General features: G+C 42.8%; 1 protein-coding gene across 3 annotated transcripts in view; it reads left to right on the top strand.

Moving 5' to 3' along the window:
- The window catches only part of LOC119178385 (secernin-2), a 77,005-nt gene extending 67,392 nt beyond the window's left edge, over window positions 1–9,613 (top strand). For all 3 annotated transcript variants that reach the window (XM_037429589.2, XM_037429587.2, XM_037429588.2), the window contains 2 exons: window positions 588–749; window positions 4,943–9,613. In XM_037429589.2, coding sequence (XP_037285486.2) covers window positions 588–749; window positions 4,943–5,185 — 405 coding nt within the window. In that variant the 3' untranslated portion in view covers window positions 5,186–9,613. The remainder of the gene's footprint in view (window positions 1–587; window positions 750–4,942) is intronic.
- Window positions 9,614–13,077: the final 3,464 nt, after the last annotated feature.

The raw sequence follows: 13,077 nt of genomic DNA, 5'->3' as shown, positions 1-13,077 counted from the left end.
GAACAAAAAAAAGTAGCGGGGCTTGTCACTTTAGCATGACGTACTACTGTGCTTCCAGCATCTGAAAAGCAAGGCAGGCACATGCAGCGTCTAAACTGGAAGCACTATGAGACGCAGGAAAAAGCTGAATGTTCCTGCTGCTTTAGCAGACAGCCTTGAATATAGATTTATGGCCTGTTCTGAAACACGCTAACGATTGAACTGTGCCGTTCGACCGCACACACTCAAAATTCTTGGGAAATTTCAAGTTTTATGAGACTTCTAGTCTTTAAGCTTTCGATACCTACTGTGCACAGCTTGCAGACACCAGCTGAGGCAAAGGCAAAAAGTTATAGCTTTGGCAATAAAATTTACCTGCTTGAGCCTTGGGAACAGGCTAATTCTGTTTCATCAAATTTACTTGTGAAAAATGATGTCAGTGAAATCCTCCCTGGACAACACCTTGTGACTTTCACTGTATGACTAAATTTTGAAGTGTTGCCTAGAAAGGGGTACTTTAAAAAGGATGTGCTCAATAATGTGTGCAATTACGGCTTGCTATACAATGTTAAAGTGCTGTAATTTGCATTGCGTGGCACATCTTTCAGGTTTCGGTGCTTGCTCCTGCTTCGAGCAAGAGGCTCTCCTGCCACTGGTTCACGGGCACACCTGACCCAGCACACTCTGTGTTCAAGCCTTTCATTTTTTGTGACCACGTGCTTCCTTCGCGACACATCGTCTCGCCTGTGTTCGAGCACGACCCAGCGAAGGTATGGTCTGCTCCTTGCTCGAATTTTTTTTTGTAAGCTAACTGTTTTTTGTGCTGCTAGTTGTGCATTCTCATCTCTCAAAATGCCATCATTTTCTCTACTTTGTGCATCTATTGGTCACAGCAGGTGAGACTGAAGAAACTTAGTTCGAGTCATATTTACCTGACACAAATGCTTGATGCCAACCACTAATGTATGAGTGCATTTCTTTGCGCACATTTGTAAAATATGTATCGAATGTGCTAACTGCAGCATTTCCGCATACTAAACTCGGTGTCTTCAGTTTTGAAATATCAGCTTGTCATGAAACGAATAGTTGAGGAAAATTATTACTAGTACATCAATAATTATCTATGAGCATAGATGGTGTAGAGAGAATATTAGAATTGGCTTACAGACTGTTTGACATACAGTGAGCTGGCCTTGTTTATGATTCTTCTTGCGAAAATAAAAGAAAAAAAAATTGAAAGCATAGAACCTTACAGTTTTCATTAGTTCGTGTAAATACATTTTTTATCAACCATTTAATGATTGACTGGGACTAGGCGTGAATCAATATATTTATCCAAAGAGAAGAATACGGTCCTAAAGGGACACTAAAGCAGGGGTGCAACAGCTGTGCCTGTTGTGCCAATCAGATACAATTCCCCATTTTTGTGCCGTGCTGCATCAAAACCATAAAATTTGCTGAAATTGCACCACGCTGTGCCAATATGCCCTATCAGCCTCAAAATTTTCTCATTTGCACTAATTTCAGCGAGAAATGGTGGCCACGTACCCTGCCCACCTGCAATTTCATTCATGAATTAATCCAAGTGCACAGGCTCTAACCTTAAACCAACGGTAATCTAACCACGCTAACTGAAATCCTATTAGGTCAGGGCACTCGCGATATGCGATCAACCAGATAAAGTAGCAAAGCCATGCACCTATCGGTCCGTTGACCGCTACAGGTACTTATATAAGGTGAGACGACGCAACTTCAAAACAAGAGTGCGTTGCCACAGCCACGAGCGCTTCCTGGGAAATATGAACTTCCTAGTCAGTAGAAGGGGCCATGGCATGTTAGCAACTAGAGCTGGGAGCACATACAGTGTTTTCTTCACGCGAACGGAGTCGACGTGCTGCGAACGCCGGCGTTATTGGCCAGCGCGTTGGTCGCCATAGCAATGGCACATAAAATATTTTGTGTCTTGAAGTTGCGCCAGCTACATAACCCTGGCGATAGATATCCGGTGCTGTCGCCAGACCAAGGGGCATGCGGCGCTGTTACTTTATCTGGTAGAACGCTTGCAAGCAAGCCGAGATGGTGGGCCCTAAACCTAAAACTAATGCGTGTACACTATGGCATAATTGTGCGCAGTATAATGATTGATGACGTCTGAAAAAGTTAGTGGTAATCATTTGGGGCAGTGTATGATACTTCTGCCACTCTAAACTAAAAAGTTACAGCATTGCCGCAAAGGCGAAGTAATGAATGTGATAGTTAAAATTGGAAGGTCACGCACAGAATGGAAGGCAGATCGACACTTGCCCGCGTTTCTCACGCACAAATCAATTCACAGGCACAGATGCACGCGAATAAGCATCTCAGTTGTTACTTCGCTGTTTCTGAAAAGCGCGCGCTTTTTGCAAAAAGAGACGACAATGATTGCAGGGACTTTTGTGCTACCCGCGGTAACTACAACAGAATCGTTCCAGGTAAAGCCCGAGGCCAGCCAAGATGTACGATCCTCCCATCCTCCCCACCACGAGATAAGCGGGACAAAGTACGCATGGGAGACTAGGGTGCGCGTCCCCGCCGAATATGGCGACGGGCCATCTTGCTGGTAATGCTGAAAACACTATAGTCCCCCCCTTCAAGATGCCCGTCAGCAGCGGTAAGCGATAGATATAAATAGCTTATCGTTTGAACGGTGAAGGACATGTTCCTCGGTGACTCGGGGGTTAACGCCTCGCACTCACAATCGAGAGGACCCAAGTTCGATTCCACGCGCCGGAGTCTTCTTCTGGATTTTTTTCTTTCTTGCATTTTTATATATAGAGATATGTATACATATACGGTGAGTGACAGCGACGCTGACGTCTATGTCGACAGCAAAATCCAGCCGAGAGTGCCCATATAATTGCTATCGCAATAAAACCAAACAGCACAAGTGTTTGTTTTGTTTTGTTTTTGCCACCTCTACTTCTCATTTTCATGAATTTTTTGAATTTCAAGGTCGCCAGCTTGGCAGATTTACATTTTAATTCACGGATTCTTTCAAAGAATTTGACAGACACAGCAAGTGCTAATGTGCACTTTATCATTGTTTGCTCAGTGTGGTAAACCGAAATACTAGTTTTATTGAAACAGCAGTGCTCATCTTTACTCTGCATGATTTAGGTGATGCTGAATGGCTTGAAGATACTTTTTTTCTAAATGTAAGCCTTCTTTGCTCCAAATTCGGTCTTTCGTGATAAAAAAAAGTACATTTTTATTTCCTGTAACCTGCTCCAAATTTGCATTTTAGTGCCTGAAAGTAAGATTCTGCTGCTCCGAAAATTGCTCCAAATTCTACTTTGGCTGTTACACCCCTGCTAAAGGCAAATAGCTATTTTTGTAAGGGTGAAAGGTCAGTGTTTGAAAACTACTAAAGTATCAGTATTATCGACAACAGTGGTTTGCTAACTGAGAAATCAACATAAATGTAGGACACGATATGTACAACTAGTGAGATATTTTGGAATGAGCCCAATAATGTCAAGTGTCTTGAGTACAGTTTATCGACTAGTACTCAATGTACTCATAATAAAAAAACATTCTGTGTATTACAATGCGTAATAACAATGGTACTTCCACGATTATCTTTGATAGAAAAAATTAACTTGGCATTACTATGGTGAACTGGGCGGCAGGCTCAAAAGTTTCATTTTTACTTCGATGCACTCAACTCACGCGGTCTCGTCTCACTGGTAGTTTGCACTACCATAGTCATATTCTTGTGGCTTTTTTTTTGTTAACTATCTCCCTCTCTTTCTCTCTGTGCCTCTAAACCAAGTGAATCATTCTGTGCCTTCTGCAAAACTCCTCTGAGGTAATGAACATTGTTTTGATGTGGATCACACCAGTAAACGTGGGCTGATTGCATCAAATTTCGGCAGCACGGAGCATCAGTGGTGTAAAAAGAGGCTCACTAGGCGGCACCAGCACGAATGCACACGCACTCGTGGGGCGGCAGTATTTTCACAATGATGGGCGCATCGCATTCAGATTTTTGACACTACACAGCAGTGTCCGAGTACCAAGCCCTTCCCCAAAAAACATTGCATTGCATTGCAAGGAGCAGCGACCAGCGAGACAAGAATAACAAGAAACAATATTGCGTGTGTTTTCGGTGGAGGCTCAATGTAGCCAGATAACGAAAGGGGCTGGCGTAGAGTTCACTAAAGGCGGCATTGGAGAGTGCTTGAATAGCGAGTCTTTGAGAAGCAGGAGATCTGCTAAATGTGTTCATGCTTTGGACACAATGTACTGCTTGCCTATGTTGGTGCATCGCATCAAGAGTACTGTAAATTTTGAAGCTCTTACTCGTACATTTTTATGAGCCTACAGTTTCATGACTATTCTTCTGCATTGTTCACTGCCAAGATGTGGTTATGCATTTTTCTTGGCATATTATCATAGCCTGTTAACTATTGTGTGTCAAGAGTCTTGAATGTCTCGTGTTTGCTGACAGTGATTAAGGTGGAAGTTTATTGAGCTTGTGTGGATATCATTTCCTGGCTTGAAGGGAAAGAGTGAAAAGTCTACTACTACTATCAAAGAACTTCAAGGAATTTTTTCCAGTCGGATTTGCCTCATGTCATGATACAAAATGTGATACGAATTCAAACAAATCAACTTTGAGCTGCTTGTTCTCTGTCATACTTTGTTGCAGCATTCTCTGCGTGCGTGCGAAGCTCGTGCTGTGGTCAATTAATGGCCTGATTTTTGCGTCTGGGTACTCAACTGGTTGGCTGTCGTACAGCTATTTGCACTGCTCACATCAGCTGGTCTGAATTATTTTTGTTCGTGCATATTGGAAATTAGTTCTGCAGAAGTTTTGAGGTAAAACAATGTTCATGAAGGGGAAAAGGTGTCGCTCTTTAAGCAAGAAACTGTATACCAGTCGCTCCCAAAAGACTTCTCTCTTTCTTTGCTACGTTCACAGACCAAGCCGCGCTTCGAGTTCACCGTCGATCGTCGCCACACCTTGTACCGGCACCACGAGCAGGCCTTGAAGGCTATGCAGGCGGGAAGCACCACAGGCAAGGAGCTGCACGCGCTCATGACAGATCTGGAGGCCAAGTGCATCCGCGAGGTAGACAGCTACCTGGACAATCCCAGAAGTGCTCAAGAGCTCCAGGAGCTCTTCAAGGATGTCGTGGAGAGCGAGATCAAGTTCTACAAGTGAACGGCGGCGTCCCCTTGCACGTGTGGCACGCGCACACACCGCCTCATGCATTGTTCGGCGAGTCGCACCAAATGGCTCGTTCGATGCCGTTGCTCCTTTTCTTAACCTCGCTGCACTGCCAGTGTTTCTCAACTCAGGGGGCACCCTGTGTGTTCTGACCTGCGTTCAGGTTGTAGGAGCGCTTTTTTTTATTGAGTTTCGACGAAGCTTTTTGAATTTTTCACTGGTGTTTATTGTAGCAGTTATTATTAAATGCCAGCTAACTAGGCATGACATCGTAATGTTTAGTGTGATACTGCCTTATACGCTTGCATTGCATGGCTGTAGGCTCCGTGTGGGTTGATCTGAAAGCAGATTTAAATGAGCCTTTCTTTGATAGGTAAGGGTGTGCTTGTTTCATCTTAATGTTTCGTCGTATGCTCTTATTTGTTGAGGCAGTCTTGTGTGTTACACGGAGGTGGCTGTTATTTGTGCAGTGTTCCTATCGCAAGGCTATGATATAGGAAATCAATGCCCTGCAATGCTTGCCTTTTTTCTAAGTCATCTTGCTTTTCTTTTTCTCCATTTTGAAACAAGGGTCTTAGTGCGTAGTAGGCTGTGTTTCTGCATGCTGTGATATATTGCTTTTGGCGTACTAGTTGTAGCATAGAATCAAAGGCATTTGCTTACGTGTGTTACATTGATGCTGCAGTTCGAGCTCGGCATTTTTTGAGAATGATGTCATGATTTTGGTATTGGCAACATGCAAGATGCATTGCATAAAGGCAGATGGACACAAACCCGTAACCAGTTGATTCCTAGGTTCCCTTTTGGGGACTTCATGAGCAACAAGGAACCACTAGCATTGGTCATGGTTTCTTGTTGCCGAGGTTGCTGGTGTCGGTAAAACTGCCGCGACCCTATAAAACTTTCTCGGAATGCCACAGATAGTTAGTACCAAAACTCGGCATCGCTGACTACAGTTGTTATGGGCATGATCAAATCAAAGAATTCGTTGAATGATCAAGTACCTCCAACTGCATGCCACGTTTGGTGCGTCAGCAAGGATCTATGATCACCCGGTCAATGCTTTGGTCATCGAAACCTCACTAGTAACTGTTTCTTCAATTTCCAGCTTTAAGGAACGTTAAAGCTGCTCGCCATGTAAAATTAAGAAGCATATCTTGAGAGGTAGTTAAACTACAATGAAACTACAATGAATGTGAAACGGCGACAACCTTGAGTGAGTGGAGTTTGCTTACATAGCAATATTTATTTGCATGTATACCTTTGCAAAAGCTTTCATTTTGTACTCTAATTTCTTGCTCTGGTTTGTTGAGATGGAGACCTGCGGTCATTGCACTTTGATTAAGAAGTGTTCGGCCGTGGTTATGGCAGGTGTTACAAGCTTTTCGCTGCGGCTTCATGTCGTGCTTGCGTGCACTTGCCTAAAGGTGAATGAAATGCTTCCACATTCAGAACGTGTCTTCTTGCAGCTGTGCAAGTCATGAGCATGCTACAGAGCTCATGCTTCCTTGATGTGATGTGATGATGGGCCGTACGCATAGTTCATGATTTGATACATTCCACTCGAGGAAGGATCCAGTCGACTTTGTATGACAGTGTGAGAGAGTTTCGCTAAGAATAGCGCCGTGTTGTTCATTAGCGGGCAACGTGAGTAGGAGTGTACGTGCAGCGTGTTGCAGGAAGAGAGAGTGTGATGTAGAAATTGTCTTCAAATTGTTGACGAGTTACAAGAAAGTAGGTGTGAGGGGAAACTTGAATTCTCTTAAGTGCCAGCTCAGAAGCATTGTGGGCTCTCATTGTCTTTTATTCCTTTTGGGAAATGGCTGAAACTATAAAATTATCTTTTACTGTTGGTAGGGCCTCCCCTATTGCTGCTCATTAATCGGCCACCATTCACATACTGTGATATAGAACTACAAAAACACAGAGGCAGGGCTGCATAGACGAATTGAGAATTGGCACTGGTTCATCTTAATTTTACCGTTTGGTAGATACAGCACCGTGTGTAGGCCTCTATTGTGAAGTATGACAACAAGCCAAAGTTGTTACTTTTTTAGTTCCTAATCTAAAGCCTCTCTTGAGTCCTGGTGATAAGTGCTTCAAGAACATCTTCTTGAATTGTACCCAAAGCCACTTAGTGGTTGGTGGTTTGAATTCATAATTGTTCTGTTATGCGCGTTGCAAGCATTATTTTTTTCTTTTTCAGTCATTGAGGTATGAACTTCCTGTAGGTAGGCAGTGGTGTGTTTATAAACTGAGGACTGTGGCATGTGTGAGCAGCAGAAATGGTTGTGAAACAACAGGCATGATCAATCCTCATTAGATTAGCTCTACAAATTTTCAATGCTGCGTTTCATGCTTTTGTCTCACGAGGAGTGAGTGTGCTTGTAATTACCTTTTGCTCCTATATGACACATGATTCATTCCAAATCGGTCATTTCACTTTTTGTTGTTTTTTCTGTCTGATTGAAACTGCATATATTTTAATGTTGAATCTTAGATGGCCATGCCTGTTAACAAGCCGCGAGTTATCACTCGAGTGATGGACTCTACGATTGTTCTCGACGAATGAGCTTACTCAAAATGTTCGCAAGGTATCGGGAATCACGAAGGCCTGGCAGAATGGCGCCTTTTTGCTGTTCGGATACTTTGCCGGTATGAAGCTCTAATCAAATTATATATAGATCAGTCTAAATGAACATGTTCAGTCATTTAAGTAGCTTGGTGAAAGCTTTGCTGCTACTTCACGGCTAGTTGGGCGAGGCCATGCTGGTCACTGCAAATGTCATGTGTTGCTGCCTGCACAAGTCAGAGGCCTGCTTATTGAGGCTCGTCCATTACAATGCAAATGGCCAGTAAGCAGTGTGATAGCACTTTCATGGGCAGATTGGAACCTTTGTTATACATTGAATAGGTTACAGATGGGAGCTCTTACTTCATCTTTATCGTGGTGGCACCGTTCCAGCCCTACGTTTACTTAATTTTTCACAAAAAAGCGATATTCTCTGTAAGGCTGAATCTTTGAATACTTCAAAAAACTGGTTCCTGTATCCCTATCTGTGCTGAATTTTTCCATTTGTGCACCTTTAAAACGAGCACACATGTGTCAATCACTTTTAAATATTTCTTTAGTTTTCCCTTCTTTGATGTTTTTTAAGTGACTAGATTACAATGTGTAGGCAAGGGTGATGATGCGGGGTCATTTTCAAGTATAGTTTGCATGATATCAGCTTGAGAGACACACGTCAATCCATCTTGTTGCTCTCAGCTGCATGGATATTTTCATTTGCACAAATGCATGTGTAACTTTCTAGTCCTTCCTACTGGGCAACAGGCATTTCATGTTCAAGCCAGGCACAAATTGGCATTGCCAGAGCTTTGCAATATACCTGCACTAGTAAAACTTAAAGCCATGAAGTAAGCATTCATGTCTTCTTGGTAATGCAGTGGGGTTCGGGGTTTTGTTTTCCTGGGACAGCAGGTGTCAGGTGTTTGCAGCTTTGCTACATCAGCCTTTTCTGATGTCATTAATAGTGCACAAGACTGCAAGGGACATTTTTGTTCACTTTTGCCTTAATGAGAAGCTTACTGTCCATGGCTCCGCTAGCAACGGTTGTCTTGTTTCTGTGTGCAGCTGGCCCTGGCTGCCAAATTGTGCCCTGCTTTTTGGTAGCACAACCATGACCCTGAGCCCAGCTGTGCTAGGATCTTTTCTTTCTGGCTCCGTGACTGCAGTTCTCTCTACTGAATGCGCCTATATTGATGCACCATTCATGTGTGTTAAGCCAAAAATAATTCTGAGTGTACTTGGAGCTGTGTAGCGATAGTTCTACTGCCATGTTTTGAGGGATCTTAAACTGCTGCAACCTGCATTTTGGAATATGCTGTGATGTGATCTTTTGTATCAATGTCATGCGCAATGTGATACAGAACTGAATACATGCTTAAGCTGAGCTGTATCATCAAAAACACTGCAAGTCATCCTCTTGTTCTGACAACCTTGTCAAGAAAGTTCTGCAAATGCATTAGCTCACTCTAAGTGTTATTCGTGGAGCATAATGTTAAATGTGAAAAGCTCAAGCGTGTTTTTGCGCACATACCATGGCATACTGAAGTGTGGCAGTTGTTGGGTAACTACGACACTTATGGCCAACAAAAGCTTGCAACCTGTTCAGTGAAGTTCCTATGGTTATTTTTGAGCTATAGTTTACTCTTAATGCCAGTGGTTCCTTTTTTATTTATGTTATCGTGATGAATTGGTTGCAGCAAGCAGTGTTCTCTACATTGAGGTATTCTAATGCCTGTGGTAATTACCTTTTTTATGAAATTTGAGTGTCCTTTGAGTTTAGAGCATTACTCAGTTTGTTGTATTAATTCACTATTATTTGAAAGTATTGACATTAATAAAATATGACAGCTTCAGTTCTTTGCCTTTGGGACTTTGCATAGTAATGGACATCTGTGACGTATAGTTACTTTACTTAATCTCTATGATTATTCTAGTAGCTTTGGGGTCTTACAATGCACTATCAAGTCACGTAGTTCTCTTGATTGAGTAATGCTATTTAAACAAACATGAGAAGCATTAAGCCATTTTAACTTGGCACTTATCATCATTCATTGCCCACACCTCAGAACAATGTAGCAGACTGTGTGGCACTACAGCTCAGTTCCATACTGACAGTGCATTTCCAAGACCTTGGTCATGTACAGATGTGCAAAATTTCGTGCTGACTTCCCAGCTGTCGATCAAGCAATGTGACCATGTTGTAGCTGCTGATTACATGAGCATCCAATCCAGGGCCCATCTTTCCGCAACAAGTATGAGCTAAAACTTCTTTTTATTTAATGCACCAGACAAAAATTATTGACAGCTGTGTGGATGTTTGTGTATAGAGTCTCTGCAGATACTTCATATTGTAAACTATATAAACGATGAGTAACTAAGCATGATCACTTGTTGACATAATCTGATCACTGTAATGTTAACCATACATCATATTTGCTTTTCAAACAACATTCTTATCTATAGTGTATTTTAAGAAGGTTGTCTTGAATCATTACTCTCGCTGCACTAAGCAGTTATATGCTGTTCAGGTTGCCACCCTTTTTGCCTTTTGCCAGCTACATTGCAGCACAATAGCACATGCAAGGGTTATGGTGTTGTAGTTGTGGCCATGCTAGTAGCTTGTCGATGGAATAATGCCTTCCAAAAAGCACAGTTTGCCTCGTGGGGCATTATGGCTGCTTTGGCATAGCTGCTGTTTTCACTGCTTGCGAACACTAGGGTACCTCGGTGGAAGATCTCCCAGCGGGACCAGTTGGACTCTGGTGGCGGCTCACTGCGAAATATGCCGGACAGAAATGTATAGATAGCCAATAGTTTCACATTCTTCTACGGGACAGAATATTAGTATACAGTGATCAATGGCCACACACAAACTGTTTGATAATTCCTGGCCTAAAACATTTGGAGTGAAGACAAGAGAATTAAGAATGAATAGCCATAAGCCCTCGAAGCAAATATATTCATTCAGTTGTTATTGCACTTTGCCATTTTTATTTTATCTATAGAATTCTTTAATGCATTTTTAATTTTTAAGAATATCCTGCTTCAATGTACTTAAAAAAAACATTGAAGCTGGCTATCCTTCTTGGTTTCTTGCTTGTCTGATAGCTGGTAGCACCAAGTCACTTCGATGTTACGGGCAACAGTAAAAACTCAGCTGGGATTTCTCGCCACTCATAACTTGACTTGATCTCCTTAGATTTTTATCTTTTACTTAAGAACCATCAACTGCGCCCTCCCCCAGCTCTCTCTCTTTCCTCCGGTCATTGCCTCATCATTAGTGAGGAGGGGGACTTGTTTCACCAGGTGGTGGAAAAGCATTACAAAGAACATGGCAACCAAAAACGAGCATCAGCCAATGAAATTTGTTGATAGAATTTCAATGGTTGTCGTTACTTAGGAAAGAACCGGGAAAAATTTAGGGACTTAAACTTGACTGGCTGTCCTGTTTTCTGAACCATCATTTCATCGCCATTTCATTTCCAAGTGCTTTCACTTCACTACAGTTTTGTTTGTGATACATTGTAATGTTTTCTGTGCTTACAAATCTCCGATTTTCAACTCTTGAATACGAGTCACACACTGAAATCATCGCTATAAAAACCGAGAGGTTTATGATAGTGCCTGCACAGAAACAACAATCAAAAGACACTCAGTGCTCATGCAGTCGTTTTTTTTTCTTCTTGTTCGTGTTTGACACATTATAATTCTCTTCAAACTAAGCCAAAGTCTAGTTACCACATTAAGATTCTTGAGACATGCAGGCCTTCAAGAGAGACTTCAGGAATTCTTCCTGCTACCACTGTTCATTGTACTGTACTTACGCGGTCCCTTTTTCCTGTTGCCCTTTCTTTCTCTCCATGTCCCCTTCCATCTTGCTCCTCCTTGTTTGCGGAGTTGCCAACCAGAGCAGCATCTAATTAACCTCTTTGCCTTTCTATACATTCTTTATCCCTCTTGATGAAGTGCATCCTTGGAGCTGTGGCCAGCTTGTACATCCTCAGTGTAACTTGCAAGCTACCACTCTGTGCAGTAGCCATTGTTTGATTTCTTGAACAAGCGCGTAATGAACCAGCAGCTATAGTAAACAAAAACGTTGGTGCCAATCGAACCTACAGTAGCACATGTGCTTTTTGTCAATGGTACAGCTACCTTCGCTTTACCGTTGAGAAAATGCACATGTGCTACTGTAAGTGTGATTGGCACCGCTATGCACAGAACTATACGTCGAGTGAATATGTGAAGATGTCATTTCTTTACAATTTTGGGAAGGACATGCAAACTTGTGCCATTGACAAACATGAATTATGGAATCCTAATGATAACGAAAGGATGACACTCAGCACAGTGTCATTAGCCTAGTTCATCAGTTACTACACATATTCCATGACTTCTTTGAACTCCTATATGGAGGGGTGATTGTCATGGCTTTGTGTGAATAACGATGGCACTGGCAGTATCTATCTATGAGAGACTGAACGTACGTTTTAGTGTAGAAACTATGTGAGGCTCCTGGACTTTAAAAAAAATTCACTGCATATACACAAGGTGAACGATGACGAGTGGGGCGAAGCTCTCCGTAGGGAGACGCACGGTCGCTCGGATGGATGGATGCACGGACGGATGCACGGACAGACAGACGCACAGATGGGCATATGGACAGACAGACAGACGCACGGATGGACGCTCTAAGTACCGCCATCTCGCATCCTTTCATCATATACATGTATTTATCATATACAAGTACCGCCATTTAGCGGACATTCTGAGGACTAAACGAGGTGGCTACTACGACGACACGGGACGTTCGATCATGGTGTAAGGAGCTTCGTCCTTGAAAGTAAGTGCTAGCTTCTAAAAGGTATAAGTTGTGAGTTACACTAACTGGAACGATGCCATTGTGGCCGTGCCGCAGGCACATGGAGAGCCATGTGTGTGTGGTGAAAGGCAACATTGTGACTGCGCGCGCGAAGAAACTTGTATTATTTCATGGCCGGCACTTCGCAGAAATAAATGATATGTAGTTACGTTGCCTCCTTGTTTGACAGTGTGTAGCAACACTCGACCACGACATGGTGGCAGTGGTGATGCGAGCTGCACAGTGAGCCACACAACACAAGCAACCAAGCAGTGAGCATCCAAGCATCAATCGGCTTTCAGCATGTCCGACGAGGGGGAAAGCGACGGCACACGAAGAGTCGCAGCGGTGCAGCAGCAAAATAGCAGAAACTTTTTCAATTTTGTGGCGTCGAGTTGCCCGAGAAGCTCAATTTCCGGAACCCGGTGTATTGGAAGCACTGGAGCGCTCGATAGGAAG

This window comes from Rhipicephalus microplus, chromosome 1 (assembly GCF_043290135.1).
Source record: "Rhipicephalus microplus isolate Deutch F79 chromosome 1, USDA_Rmic, whole genome shotgun sequence".
NCBI lineage: Eukaryota > Metazoa > Arthropoda > Arachnida > Ixodida > Ixodidae > Rhipicephalus > Rhipicephalus microplus.
The sequence above is the reverse complement of the archived record's forward strand: the minus strand, read 5'-3'. Positions and strand labels throughout refer to the sequence as shown.